General features: G+C 35.1%; 1 protein-coding gene across 4 annotated transcripts in view; it reads left to right on the forward strand.

The window, feature by feature from the left end:
* Brinp3 (BMP/retinoic acid inducible neural specific 3) overlaps positions 1–14027 on the forward strand; it is a 366083-nt gene extending 352056 nt beyond the window's left edge. For 3 of the 4 annotated variants that reach the window (XM_075988181.1, XM_075988184.1, XM_075988183.1), the window contains one exon: positions 11102–12569. In XM_075988181.1, coding sequence (XP_075844296.1) covers positions 11102–12218 — 1117 coding nt within the window. In that variant the 3' untranslated portion in view covers positions 12219–12569. Of the gene's footprint in view, positions 1–11101 lie in introns of all 4 variants that reach the window. The other variant, XM_075988182.1, reaches the window with a different exon arrangement.
* The last annotated feature ends 244 nt before the right edge of the window (positions 14028–14271 follow it).

The raw sequence follows: 14271 nt of genomic DNA on the forward strand, positions 1-14271 counted from the left end.
CTTTTGCTTTCTCCCCTAAGTCATAGATGCATAGCTGTGATGTAGATGTGCTCACTGGTGACTGTGTCCTCTGGATCCATTCATCTCTCTACTATATTCGGATGTGTTTTTTTGTGGTGGTCTCCCTTTGTTTAAGAGAAGCTTCCTTGGGAAGGGACCATAGCTATACTTACCTATGGGCATAAGGATAAGATTTAAAATGTAGTTAAGAACTGTGCTGTTCTAGAAAAGTTACAGTAGTAGATTCATTTCTAAGTTTCCTGATGTCACTGGTAGAGGAAAGTTGATTAGATTTCTAGTACCAGGAATGATTCCCCTCTTCTTAAGTGAACTTTAAATCCAATTAGACAGTTGATTGTTACCAAAATGTGAGTACCACTTGTTGTATCTATATGAAAATCTCGCATTGGTCATCACTGTTATGGTTCATGGCTGATGCATTTGCAAGGTATATTTAGTCATTTCCCTCTTTCGCGAGCTTGCATTGTATTTTCAGAGCCTATGGAAGGTGGAGCACAGGATTTAGCTTTCAAGTTAGATTCAGATGAAAGCATCGAAGTCCTCTGCCTTAAGTATGTGATATTTTCAGCAATAGGTACCTACTTTCAATGCCTGAGAGACAGCCAAGGGCTGAATCAGTAATATGCATTGTCCTGGGAATCACTTAGAATAGCCTGACCAACATTGTAAAGAAGGTTTCTTATGCCCATTATTGGGGAGAGATGCTGTAATTCTATGGTTCTTATAAAGAGCACTGTCAACCCAAGGGCATAGCTTCCTAAAAGCATAAATTATTTATTGTTTCTTCTCCCTTAGCTACTTTACCTGTTTTCTGTCTTTAATTCAGAAGGTATTTCCTTATTCCTAAGATAGGATATGCATTAGAATAAACAACAGAAAGCAAATACGGTTGATTTCTTTAGAAATACACCACCATGCTCTCTGGGATTTTAGTTTATCTCTGAACAGAACCACATAAGCATCTCTAAGTTTAAGAGGAACAGGAATATTAGCTTATTTTTACTTAGTACATTTTCCTGAAAAAAGGTTTTGCTAGTTGTAATAGTGAAGTTATTGCTACTGTGCTGGCACCTGATAGGGAAGAAATTCATACTTGAATAATTATTTTTGTGGTCATGTTCCATGTGTGTGTGTGTGTGTGTGTGTGTGTAGTGAGCCTTATATTAAAATGGAGAGTTAAAATAATGAGTAGCACTTATGTAAGAAGGCAATAATCATAAATCCGAAACTACTATGTTTTGTAAAAAAACTGGTGCATGCGTGTGCTTGTTGAGGGCGGGAGTTGTTGTTCTTTGTATATATGGTATGTATACATGCTTATGTGCAAGCAGAAGTGCTTGTGCATATGGAAGCAGCAGAGGAGATTGGGTTTACAGCTATATTTGCCTCAACCTCATTCCTTTAAGACAGAGCTAACTGAACTTAGAGCAGAGCTAAACACCAGCAAATCTCAGCACTACCCACTGTATCTGGCTGCATTATTTTCATGGGAGGAAAAGACATCAGTCAGCATGTGTGTTGAGCACTGCATGGTTCAATACCCGCATAAACATACAGATAACTATGTTTTATCGTAACTTTATTAAGGTTGGCATTTAAAATTGACCTTCATACTGTTACCTATGATGTACAGGAGCCTTGGAAGACTACTTGCATGGCTCTGGAAATTGGGAAAATTGTGCTTTAGACCAGTGTACGTAGATGTTCAAAGTATAGAAAGTCCTAGGTAACCCAGAGGTTGCAAATTACTCATGATTTAAAAGCCTAAACTGATATTGTTTATTTTACATAAGTTTTCTCAAGAGTCCAAGCAATGATTTCTGTGTGATAAACCCTTCCTTCCATTTTCAAAAGACTTTTTATCAAAAGAAAAAAAAAGACAAAAAGGCAATAAATTAATTGGAAAGAAGTTAAAATAACTTATGGATAAAAATAACTTATTTTCAAATAATTTGTAAGTAGATTAACGATGGAAATGTTCAATGAAGTCCAAACTTGAAGGAATATGGATAAACATGGATTTTATTCTGACAACAGAACAGATTAAGCTCTTGAAGTGACAGAAATTTCTGTCTATTTTTCTGACAGTTGATAAGGGGCTCCCATCTATAATTTCATGGTTTACCCTCCAAGTAAGAGAGAAGAGTAATTCTGAATTCCTGTTTGATTTGTGTTACTGCTGATAACATCCAGAAAGACTCATTCTTTTTACCAAACAGATGATATTTTGTTAATGGAAAGTCTTATCACTGCAGTAAAAGAGATGTTCAATATTGTGTGAGTCTGCCTGAGAACCCAGAGATTAAAGTATTGGCTCTTGTATTTGTTTTATAAATAGTTATGGGATGACCATTTAAAATAATTCATCACTTTCTTATCCCAGTTGAGAAATGAGATAAAAAAGTAGTAGACACACTGGAATTCTCTCGTCTTATAGTCAGTCATTTGATACATATTGATTTTATTTATTCAAATGTAATATTTCAATTCTAGAAAAATCTCAACAGAAAGTAGCTATTTATTATCTTCTTTGATTATAAAGATCATATGAAACAGAATGATTTTACAGCCTTTCATATTAGTATATTTTGAGCCAAATTTCAAAAGATGTAAGTTAAAAAATGCTTCAACAAATGTAGTTTTTCACCAGTTGACACACAAATGAACACACATTAACCAACTAGGTGTCATTTCTAGCAAAATCCAGAAATCATAAAATTGTGTGGCATTGATAATATGATTTCTAAAACATCTTTTGAATAGAACCTGGAAGTTAATTTTATATGTTTTTCACTTTTCCAGTTCCTAATAAACATACAGCTATAGTATCTTTAGCTATACTAATATTAAGATAATCAATATAGAATTCACAAAAATTTATAATCAATATATGATTTATTATTCAGTTTGAAGAAATTCTTCTTGATTACATAGCTGTCACAAGATTATCAACAGCTGTGTACTTTAAGTCATGTTTGTACCAGCAGAAAAGCTTGTTGAGAAACCAAATTATTGTCATAAGAATTTTAAGCAAAGGTACAATCAAAGCCAGAATTTTTTTTATTTGCTTTCTTTCCTGATTATAATATTCTTAATCTGAATACATTTGCAGTCATTACAAGTACTTACTAAGGTACCTGGAATCACTGTCATTACTTTGTAAGAGTAACTTTATACTTTAATGATGCTAACTACCAAATATTTATGTATTAAACATAACATTTTTTGTCACCCTGAGTCTTGCACTAATACTTAGACATACTATTATAGATACTAATCATTTTTTATCAGTTATTCTGAGATTACATTTGCTTTTCTAATATTCTGAAATAGAGGATATGCTATAATTTTTCTAAAATGATTTTTACATATCCTTCGTATCATAGAAGTAACAACTCTATCATTTTTCCAAAGCTGCTGTCCACAATCATCCCAGAAACACTCAATAACTCTAGTGAAAATTTTGCAAACATTTTCTAAGAATGTTACTACCATTCAGGTAACATAAGAGCTATTATGTGTTATTTATGGTTCAAAATGTTTAAATGAGTGAATACTATATTCAGTTTAGATAGCTATTATTTTTAAAACTGTAAGTAATGCATGAAATGTATTTTATTTTCTTGTGTTGTGTTGTTAATTTTTAAGATATCCTTTGTACTCACTCTTGATATCTCTGCCATGATGTGAATCCCATTCTGATTATATCATTACCTGTTAGAGGTGATATAGGGTGTACAGGTAGTTATTATAGGTAACACTAAATATACATACAAGTTGTTCTAAAAGTTGGTTACCTTAGGGCAGAACAATGGGGAGGACAAAAGAGAAAAACGTGATCATTGCTTGAGGATCTTTTCATAGTCATGATTGTTTTTAGGTCCCGTTAATAAAGATACTTTACTTATATTAGATATGGGTATTGGGGAGAGGTTCCAACTACTGTCCCAGAGGGAATATAGAAAGTACTATCCAATGTGAGAGATTACTATGACTTTTTAACTGGACATCATATATATTTAAAGTAAAATTATCAGAAAATACTGAATGTAATTAGAGAAGAGTCAGAGAAAAGACTGAACAAGGAAAATGCCTCTTTATCCTTAAAGACTTTATGACACCATGCCTACAATTTAGTCACTATTCTAAAAGGGGAAATAACTATGCCATCATAGATCAGAAATGCCATCTCTGTTGATGCATAGGAGATGGATAGTGAGGCAGGCACAGACAAAGCAAAAGCAGAAAGAATCATTACGCCGATAGAATAGTAAGACTGGATGATTCTTAAATGCTTAAAATTGATAGTTAATTTTCCATGGGCAAACTTACTGCAGATTGAATTGATCCTTTGAACAGAGGTGGAGAATATATGCATGTATGTGAAAGAGAATTATTAGAGAATGTTATGATTTTTGAATTAGTTTTAGGACTAATTGCAGCTGGTCAGGATGAGGAAACACATTTTCTGGGGTCAGAGAAGAACCCAGGCATTCATTTTAACTTATATTTAATAGTGTTCATGAGGCCTTCATCTAAAAGAAATGCCTTAAAGGGCCATTTCATATATGGGTTAATTTTTTTAAAAAAAATTAACCTAAGCCTATTTGGGAAGTCATGAACAGAGAAAATAGCATTAACGCCTTAAGGATAGACTTGGTTTAGCTTTAAATTTGGCACAAGAAAGGAAAAAATTAGGTATGTAATTTTGATACAGAGAACTATTTTCTCATAACATAGAAATGTCCGGCAAGCATTGAGATGTTCATTAGGAAAAGTGAAATGTTGTGTTTTTTATAGTATATGTTCTTGCATCTATTTGTCTTTGAAATTCAAAATTAGCTGCTAAGTGAGCTTTCCTAGTTTGTTTGCTGGTGCAGTGGCAAGGCATTCTGAGCATGAGAGCGAGTAGAGCGGAAAGGGTTTATCTAACTTAACTTCAGGTCACAATAATAGAAGAAAGTCAGGGCAGAAACAGAAGTAGAAACCAGTGAGGAAGGTTTTGGACTGGCTCATACTCAGCTTACTTTGTTATATCTTCCACTTAATTATGGAATGAATGGTGTCTCCCACAATGGACTGCCCCATCCCACTCCTGTCAATCATCAATCAGAACAATCCCACAAAATCATGGCACAATTATAGCCCACAGACTTATATCTAGGTGAAATTGATTCATTTTCTCCCACAACAGTGTGAATAAGTTCTAATATTGTGAATGTTAGTCAATAAGGGTAAAACATAACTGAACACCAGATGAATTACTTCATTGCAATGCCCTTTGATTGTTGTCAGCAATAGGGTCTTACAGTCAGGTCGTGAAATGCAACCAATAGCATTCATAATACGTCATATTATTTGTGGGGATTCTATGAAACTACTTTGACCAACAACTCAAAAAAATGGTATAACTCATTCCTTGTACTAGGGTTTTTGTTTGAGAGCATGATATCTAGCCGAGTCTTGATTTTATCCATTATATGGTGGCCATTTAAATGTAATTTACTTATGTATGTATACTTATGGAGTTTTAAGACTTATTGCTTGGGAAACCTTTTTGTAGTATTTAGTAGGCTCTTCTGTGTCAATATAAGAATACTGCTTTTTAAAGATTAGTTAGGTGGAAGTAGTATCATTTTTCTATATTTTTTCTTAATCAGATGGATTAGTTAAAACTGATGAGCATTGAGAAGCATACACTGAGTTCTTTACTTTAAATATCTATATTCTTTGGAACTGTTTCTTGATGAGGATGAAAGTTAAAAAATTAAGTGGGAAAAAATCCCACTAAAATTCTCTTAATTTCATATACTAGAGGTAATTCTTGATGGGGAGAACAGTTTCGTATCATCGACCTTTTGACCAAAATAGTTATACCTCAGATTGAGATGTGTAGCTATATATATTGTCCTTGGAAATTGAAAATGAGACTAGTTGAGGCACTATAGGAATGCTTATTAAATCAAGCTACATGGAGAAAGGAACATTCAATACTAAAGGCAGTCCAGGAAGAAGCCCTGGGTCTTCAACTTTTGTCTGTACATTTATGCTAGAATAAATGGGTTCCAATATTACCAATCATGACAGTACTTTACCTCTTGTTCTAATTTAGAATAATCTGAGATACTACTTTTATATTTTGATTTGGTTTTGGTTTTTCAAACAGAGTTTTTCTGTAGCTTCAGATTCGGTCCTGGAACTGTTAGCTTTTGTAGACCATACTGGCATTGAATTCACAAAAATCCACCTGATTATACTTCCCAAATTATTGGGATTAAAGGCGTGTGCCACCACCACCCAGCAAGATTCTATTTTTTAAAAGTAAATGTGAATACTACTCAAATTTGATTAGTTTTAGGTCAACATGATACAAGCTAGATTCATTTGGGAAGGAAGCACATTGACTAAAAAATACTGCACCAGAATAGCGGGAGAGAAACTTGTGGGGGCATTTTCTTGATTGAGGATACGAGTAGGTTCAGTGCACTTTGAGTATAACCAGTACTGGGCTAGTGGTCCTGGGTGCTATGAGAAAGAAGGGTGAGCAAGCTTTGAGGAGCAAGTCAGCATGCAGGATTCAGCCATTGTCTCTGCATCCACCCTCAGTACAGACAGCATCCTGCCTTGAGTACACTGTTGTAAACATTTGGAAGTTAGAAGATCTTACCACCATGTCTCTTTGTGTCTCTATCTCTCTTTCTGTTTCTCTCTCCCTCCCTCCCTCCCTCCCTCCCTCCCTCCCTCCCTCCCTCCCTCCCTCCCTCTCTCCCTCCCTCCCCTCTCTTTTTCTGTCTCTCTCTCTCTCTCAAACACACACACACACACACACACACACACACACACACACACCACACACACAGTCTATTTTATCTTACTTCTCTGTCAAAACTAGCCACATCACTTTTGAAAGTATTTGAACAACTTAGCCTGAGTCTCTTTTCTGATTTTATTATTTGCATTCAGAGATAGAAGTCTGCTTGCCCACAAGTTACAACCTCTTATGTAATTACTATTTCCTGGACTCATTGTTCCATGTTCTAAACTGTGGATACAGACCATGTTTCACTTTCTTTCCAAACAATTCTTAAGAAGTAATACACTACCAAAAGATGGTAGTGATTTGACAAGACCCATTTCTTCATTCTATTTTTAAATTTTCAAGGCTATAATAAATGAAAATGGACATTTCAGCTACAAATAAAGCAAACTTATGTACTATCCCATGAAATTAATGCCCAATGTATTTATGTTTTCAGTCTCTCCATTAAACATTGGTACTAATGTGTGTTAGTTAGGTAAGCAATCTACCACTGACCTGTATCCTCGGATAAATTTCTGAATTTACTCTGTGAAAAAAAATTCTAATTGCCTAAGCTAGTCTTGAACTCACTCTACAGCCAAGGATGACTTTCAACTTCATTCCTTGACCATTAGTCTAGAATAGCTATGATTATAGTCCTGTACCCCCTACCCTAACTTCTTTCGGATTCTCTGATTCTCTTTTAACCTAACCATGAGATTTTAATCATATTGAGAAATGCTCAGAAGGTATTTCATGAAGAATATCGAAATGATAGTTATTCTAATTTAATTTAGTGTATTTCTTTCTTCTCTGACAAAGAAATATAAACATATATCAAATGTCTCTGTCCCTGCCTTCCTCTCTCTTACCTACTCTCACCACCTCTCTGTAAATTTCACTGAGAAAAGGATAGTTTAAAAATGAATTTTCCTTTTCTTAGAGTGTACAATTATCTCCAAGAGCAAAACTATTGTGTGTCAAGTGTCAGCTTGAGCCCAGGGCAATACTGCCAAGGCTGCAATGCCCAGAGCAGCCAAGTGAAAAGGGAGAGTGACAGAAAATTTCCTGGCTTGATCTCTCTGTGACTGAGCTAACAATCAGCTTATGATTGTTTAAATGGCTGTGGGTGTTTAATCCCCAGAATTTATATTTAGTTTAAGGTATTAAGGTCTAAGAAGGACAAATCTATGAAAGCTAAAATGAAATGGCCTTCCCAAAAGAGTAATCCTCAATTTCAAAGAGATACAGAAATTATATTGTTTAGGTTTAAAATTTAGATACACATTCCACAGATTTGGAAAGCAATAAAGGATTAGAAGGCTGAAATAAAGGACCTTTGAAATAAGATTATTAGTGCTCAGAGAGGATTTAACAATGAGAAGAGGTAATTGTTTTTGTATCAACACATGTTCTAATACCTCAGAGAAAATTGTTAGCATCTAAAATGTATGCTCAGAACTGCACAAACTTTCGAGGGCTTTGCAAACATCACATGGATACAGCATGCACTTCAGAGTAAAGTCTCAGTTAACAAAAGGGTACCTGTTCTCATAAAATTTCATTGTATTGATACTGTGTATTATGAACCATAGAGATATGAATTGTTAAAGAAAAACGAAATGCTCATTTTCTGGGGGAAATTCAGTTATAATAAAGAAACTGCCTACAATGTTTTTTTTTAAGTTACGGTAGTAACAGCAGTGATAATCACAGAAATAGGATTTTGTATTTTTTCCTGTTAATTCTGTATGTACTCTATTTATCCAACTAAATGTACTTTGATTCTTAAAACAACCCTCTGATATTTTATTCTTTTTCAATGCAACTGGCCTATTATATGAAGTTTTTATGAAACAGCAAACGCATATTTGTGGAACACGACAGAATTTACTTATTAAACTAGGCTTTAGTGTTTGCCTTATGGCAAGAGATTTCTCTTCCCAAGTTAGTATAATGCATAATACATCCATGATTTAAGTGTATCTGGGTCTTAACTAATATTTTTTATGCCTAAGCTTATTTGAGATGAACTTGGGAAAGTACTTTCTTCCTTGTACTATATCCTGAAATCTTTTGTGAAAATTTGGTCCCATTTATGGGGCAGGGATACTGGTCCTTTACATTATTCATGTATTTTAAGTATTCATTGATTTGATTGTTTTTTTTTTTGCCTATGTTTGTCTCCAAGGCCTTTCTTATGCTTTTCAAAATCCATGGTTTCTATCTTGTATGATTTGATTATTTTATCTTCCATTCCTCCCTTCCAATCTTCTCACCCATCATTGCAGCCTCTCTTCATTCTATGAACTGCCTTTAAGTAAATGTCAAAACCAATGACAAACACTTGATAAAAAGCTGTAGACGATTCTGTTTCCCACTAAAATGGTAGGAAAACTATACAGTGGTTAACCTCATAAATCTTAGTTTATATGAGCCAAGAATTTGTGTGTGTGTGAATGTGTGTGCGTAAGTATGTATCAATGATCTGTTTGTGTGTGAATGTATGGATATGAATCAACGATGGGTTTGTGTAAGTGTGTGGATGTGTGAACATGCATCAATGATGTTTGTGTCGATGCGTGTGTATAAATATGCCTCAGCAATCTGTGTTTGTGAACATGTGGATGTGCAAATATGCATCAACAAAAGACAATATTATTTTACCTGCTTACGACTTGGTCAAAAAAGAAATATGAAAAACATAATCTACTTGGGAATTTAGAAGATATTTAATTCAAAAGCTTTTTAAAGTTACAAAGTTATGTAACAAAAAGAAATTTTACTTTCTCTGGGGAAAACCACCTGAATTTTTCAGTACATTTTTAAAAATCCACTAAGCAATGTTGAAACCGGCTGAGTACCCAATTTTGACAGCTGCTTACACCAAGATTTCACTGAGAGTAAAGAAAAGAAATGTTATCGGATTTCTCTTTCCTTGAAAACGTCCTTGTGACATACAGTCAAGTGGTCAAAGGGTGGTTAGTGAGGGGAATGGCAAGAGGCTGTGCGGCAAATCACCCATTGCTACTTCTCGTAGCAGGTGCAGGGATGGATGAATGCTGAGCTGTCAATATCCATAAGACAAGCTGCAAAGCAAGAAAATGAACACGATGTTTTATCAGTATGTCTGAGAAAACAAGAACAGTCTAAACACTGGGTGAAAATGTGTAAAATCTATGAAAATAATTCTTTCTACAGTACACTACAATTGTGACCTCTGCCTTTAGCCTTAATCCAATTAATTTGTCCTTATGATCTCAAAACATGATTAGAGTTTTCAGTGAGAAATGAGTGTGCACTAAGAATTTATGCTTTGGTTTTGAAAAAAAATAGAATCCTCAGTTCAGATGTGATATATGCTTTGTGTTAGAGACACATATACAGAACCAAATAAGCAAGAATATCATAGGGAAGGAAACCGGAAAGTAAGAAGGGAGGGAATGAACGAAAGGGAGGGGGGAGGAAAAAGGGAAAAAGAAGGGCAAGATGTAGGGAGACAAACAGACGCAAAGAAACAGAGCAAAGTGGAATAAACAGGCCAACAACTGCATGTAGATTCACATCTTACACAGAGCCACATAACTTTTGGAACATTTAGGCACAGTTTTGGGAGAATTTTTAAGAGAGCTAATCTTAAAAGTATTTAGAAAAAAACTCAGAAATGAAATTTTTTTTGTCCACTGGCACTCCTAAAACACAGTACTACAGACTGACTGACTAGTAAAGAATGAAAATAAACTGAACGGCTCTCAGTTCCAGAGCCAGGAATCCAGGATTCATTGGCAAGCTCTTGAGAGATTTCTGCTGTTACTGTTGTTGCTGCAGGTGATGGTGGTGGTGCTGCTACTGCCAAGAGACAGCACAGAGGTTAAACTTGATCGCTTTAAGAAATTTCCTCTCCACGACAATGGACTAAACTCATTAAGGATCGTGTTACTCCCATGACCCAATGACTTCCCATAGCATCCATTGTCCAATACCCATATTTTATATCATGTTTCAAACAATCTAATAGTTTCTGGATTTGGTGGAAGTAATAATTAAGAGAAAATTGTTTGGTTTCAAATGTTTACGTTTTTTCCTTAAGTGTGTGTGTGTGTGTGTGTGTGTGTGTGTGTGTGTGTAATGGTTTATTTTATTATATTTTTGCTGTTTGTAGATTTGACAAAAAGTTCAGAGACTAGTGAGTTGGGATTTACTTTATGGCAGTACAAGAGCACAGACTCACTTACACAGAATCGAAGTATTTATTTAGATTTGCTTTTTTTTTATTTCTAGAACTTCAACCTACTGGCTCTCTCGCATCCAGTCTTTTCTCTACTGCAATGAGAACGGCCTCCTGGGCAGCTTCTCTGAGGAGACACACTCCTGCACCTGTCCCAACGACCAGGTAGTGTGCACGGCCTTTCTGCCCTGCACCGTGGGCGATGCGTCTGCTTGCCTGACATGTGCACCTGACAACCGAACCCGCTGCGGCACCTGCAACACGGGCTACATGCTGAGCCAGGGACTGTGCAAGCCTGAAGTCGCTGAGTCAACTGACCACTACATTGGCTTTGAGACTGACCTGCAAGACCTGGAGATGAAATACCTGTTGCAGAAAACCGATCGACGAATAGAAGTCCATGCCATCTTTATCAGCAATGACATGCGCCTGAATAGCTGGTTTGATCCTTCCTGGAGAAAGCGGATGCTGCTGACTTTGAAGAGTAACAAGTACAAGTCCAGTCTGGTCCACATGATCTTGGGTCTCTCTTTACAGATTTGCTTAACTAAAAACAGCACGTTGGAGCCAGTGCTGGCTGTTTACATCAATCCCTTCGGAGGCAGTCATTCCGAGAGCTGGTTTATGCCTGTGAGTGAGAGCAGCTTTCCCGACTGGGAGCGGACTAAGCTGGACCTCCCGCTACAGTGCTACAACTGGACACTGACTCTGGGAAACAAATGGAAGACGTTTTTTGAAACAGTACACATCTACCTGAGGAGCCGCATCAAGGCAAATGGCCCCAACAGCAACGAAAGCATTTACTATGAGCCTTTGGAGTTTATTGACCCATCCCGGAACCTGGGCTACATGAAAATCAACAACATCCAAGTGTTTGGCTACAGCATGCACTTCGATCCTGAAGCTATCCGGGACCTGATTTTGCAGCTGGACTACCCCTACACTCAGGGATCCCAGGATTCGGCACTTTTGCAGCTACTAGAGATAAGAGACCGTGTAAATAAACTCTCCCCACCTGGTCAGCGTCGTCTAGACCTTTTCTCTTGCTTGCTTCGTCATAGACTCAAGCTGTCTACTAGTGAGGTGGTGAGAATTCAATCTGCTCTGCAGGCATTTAATGCCAAATTACCAAACACAGTGGATTATGACACAACCAAATTATGTAGTTAACCGTAAATGTCAAGCACAACCCAAAACCTTGAAGGAGTTTTTACAGTGCTTTTGTGGAACAGTTTATGTTTGGAAAAGTAAATTTAAATTGTCTTTTCAATATCTGTCTTATATCAGTCGATAACGTGGGATGGCAATTTACATACATGAACTTGCTGACAATGAATATATTATACTACAGTTTTGGTTTATGAATGAAATAAATACTGACACCAGTCTATAAGACATTCTACTTTTTACAATAAATTTCATTTGTAATTTTATATGTTCCGTGGCAATGCTTTTGTGCATTACATCCTCTAGAGGGAACATAAAAAGATACCAATAAAATTTTGTAGCTGAACAGTTATTAACAAGAAGTGCTGTGGGATTCATTTTTTTTTTTTTACCATGAAATGAGTTCTATTTCTACAGACTTTGTAAGAACCTGGGGAAAATTCTCCAGGAATTTTTAATGGAAACGGTAGAAGGTTCCTTCTGATCTCATTTTCCAAAAACCCAAATAGACAGAATTTGCACATCCAGTTCCTTTCTCATGGTGATGAGCAGAATGGTTGAAGGATGTTTATCAGCTTCATTTGGAAAACTTAAATTAAAAGCAATCATCATTAACATTGTCATACAAACTTATCCCTAAATAAATATCAATGTATTCCAGCAAACATACATCAAAATAAATGATTATAAGTCAAAGTACAAGGAGCATAAACAGTAATCTTCCTACCAACCCTCCTCATCACTTACTCCAGTTCTTATAATCAGTCACCAAAATTTTGTTTAATAATTACAAAGAATGAAAAGCTACATCTTACCAATATCCATAAGATAACATCTCTATAATTTACAATCTGTAATGTAACAGTATAAAAATGCTCAAAAACCTACCTGACAAATAGATACATTTTTTTTCTGAGACATATCTGAAATAAACTTTATATGGGGAACTTTCATAAGTAGTATAAATGTTTCTTTTGAGAATTAGATTGATTTTTTCATTTGTATGTTATATAAGACTAGACATATATTTTGTTATTTTTCAAAAAAATAAGTTTAGTATTTATTAGAGCATATGATTAGTAAAATATTTTGTTACTTATCACACATAACTTGTCTAGGTATAGTTCACAATTTTTCCTTATTTTCTGACTAAATCTTTTAATGACTGCTTTGTCGAGGTTATAGAACAGTTCTTCTAAGAGCACAGGGGAAAAAAGGACTCCAGAAAAGAGTGTGAAATTTAAATAAAATAAAAAGTACAATTGATGTAAACATTCTGCACATATTCTGGGCTCTTGAGATATATATTTTAATTTACAAGAGAACAAACTTATAGAGTCTACAACAAATATTTAGTCAATCTGTAAAGCAAAACATAATAACCAATGTCTACTATGCAACTGAATTTTAGTTTTCAAATAAACTATTTGTAGATAATTCATCAGAAAACCCATATAAACACTAACTGTTCTTCAAATTTTTGGTTTCATTGTAAATATTCTTTTGTTAACATTAATACTTATTTTCACATTACTTTATTCATTTTGTAGAAAAAGAGCAAAATTTCAGAATGGTTAATCAAAGTAATTTTTAATGCAATATATTTTTTCTCATTTTTCCTTTTTATTCTTCTATCATACATTATATCCTGACATGCATTTTCCACTTCATAGATTCATCCCAACTCCTTTTTCTTTCTTCTCTCCCAGATTCACAATGTTCATAGTAGCTTTATTCGTAATAGCCAGAAACTGGAAATATCCTAAATGCCCCCCAACCAAAGAATTAATAAAGAAAAAGTGTTACAATTACATAATAGAGTACTGCTCAGCTATTAAAAACAATGACATCATGAAATTTGCAGTCAAATGGATGGAACTATTAAAAATCATCCTGGGTGAGGTAACTCAGACCCAGAAAGACAAACATGGTATGTACTCACTTATTTGTGGATATTAGTTGTTAAGTCAAGACTAGTCAAATTCTTAAAAACCACCATCTAAGGAGTTGAACACAAATTTTCATAGAATAAATTTAATCACTTTAATTTGCACCA

The sequence above is a fragment of the Microtus pennsylvanicus genome, chromosome 10, assembly GCF_037038515.1.
Source record: "Microtus pennsylvanicus isolate mMicPen1 chromosome 10, mMicPen1.hap1, whole genome shotgun sequence".
NCBI lineage: Eukaryota > Metazoa > Chordata > Mammalia > Rodentia > Cricetidae > Microtus > Microtus pennsylvanicus.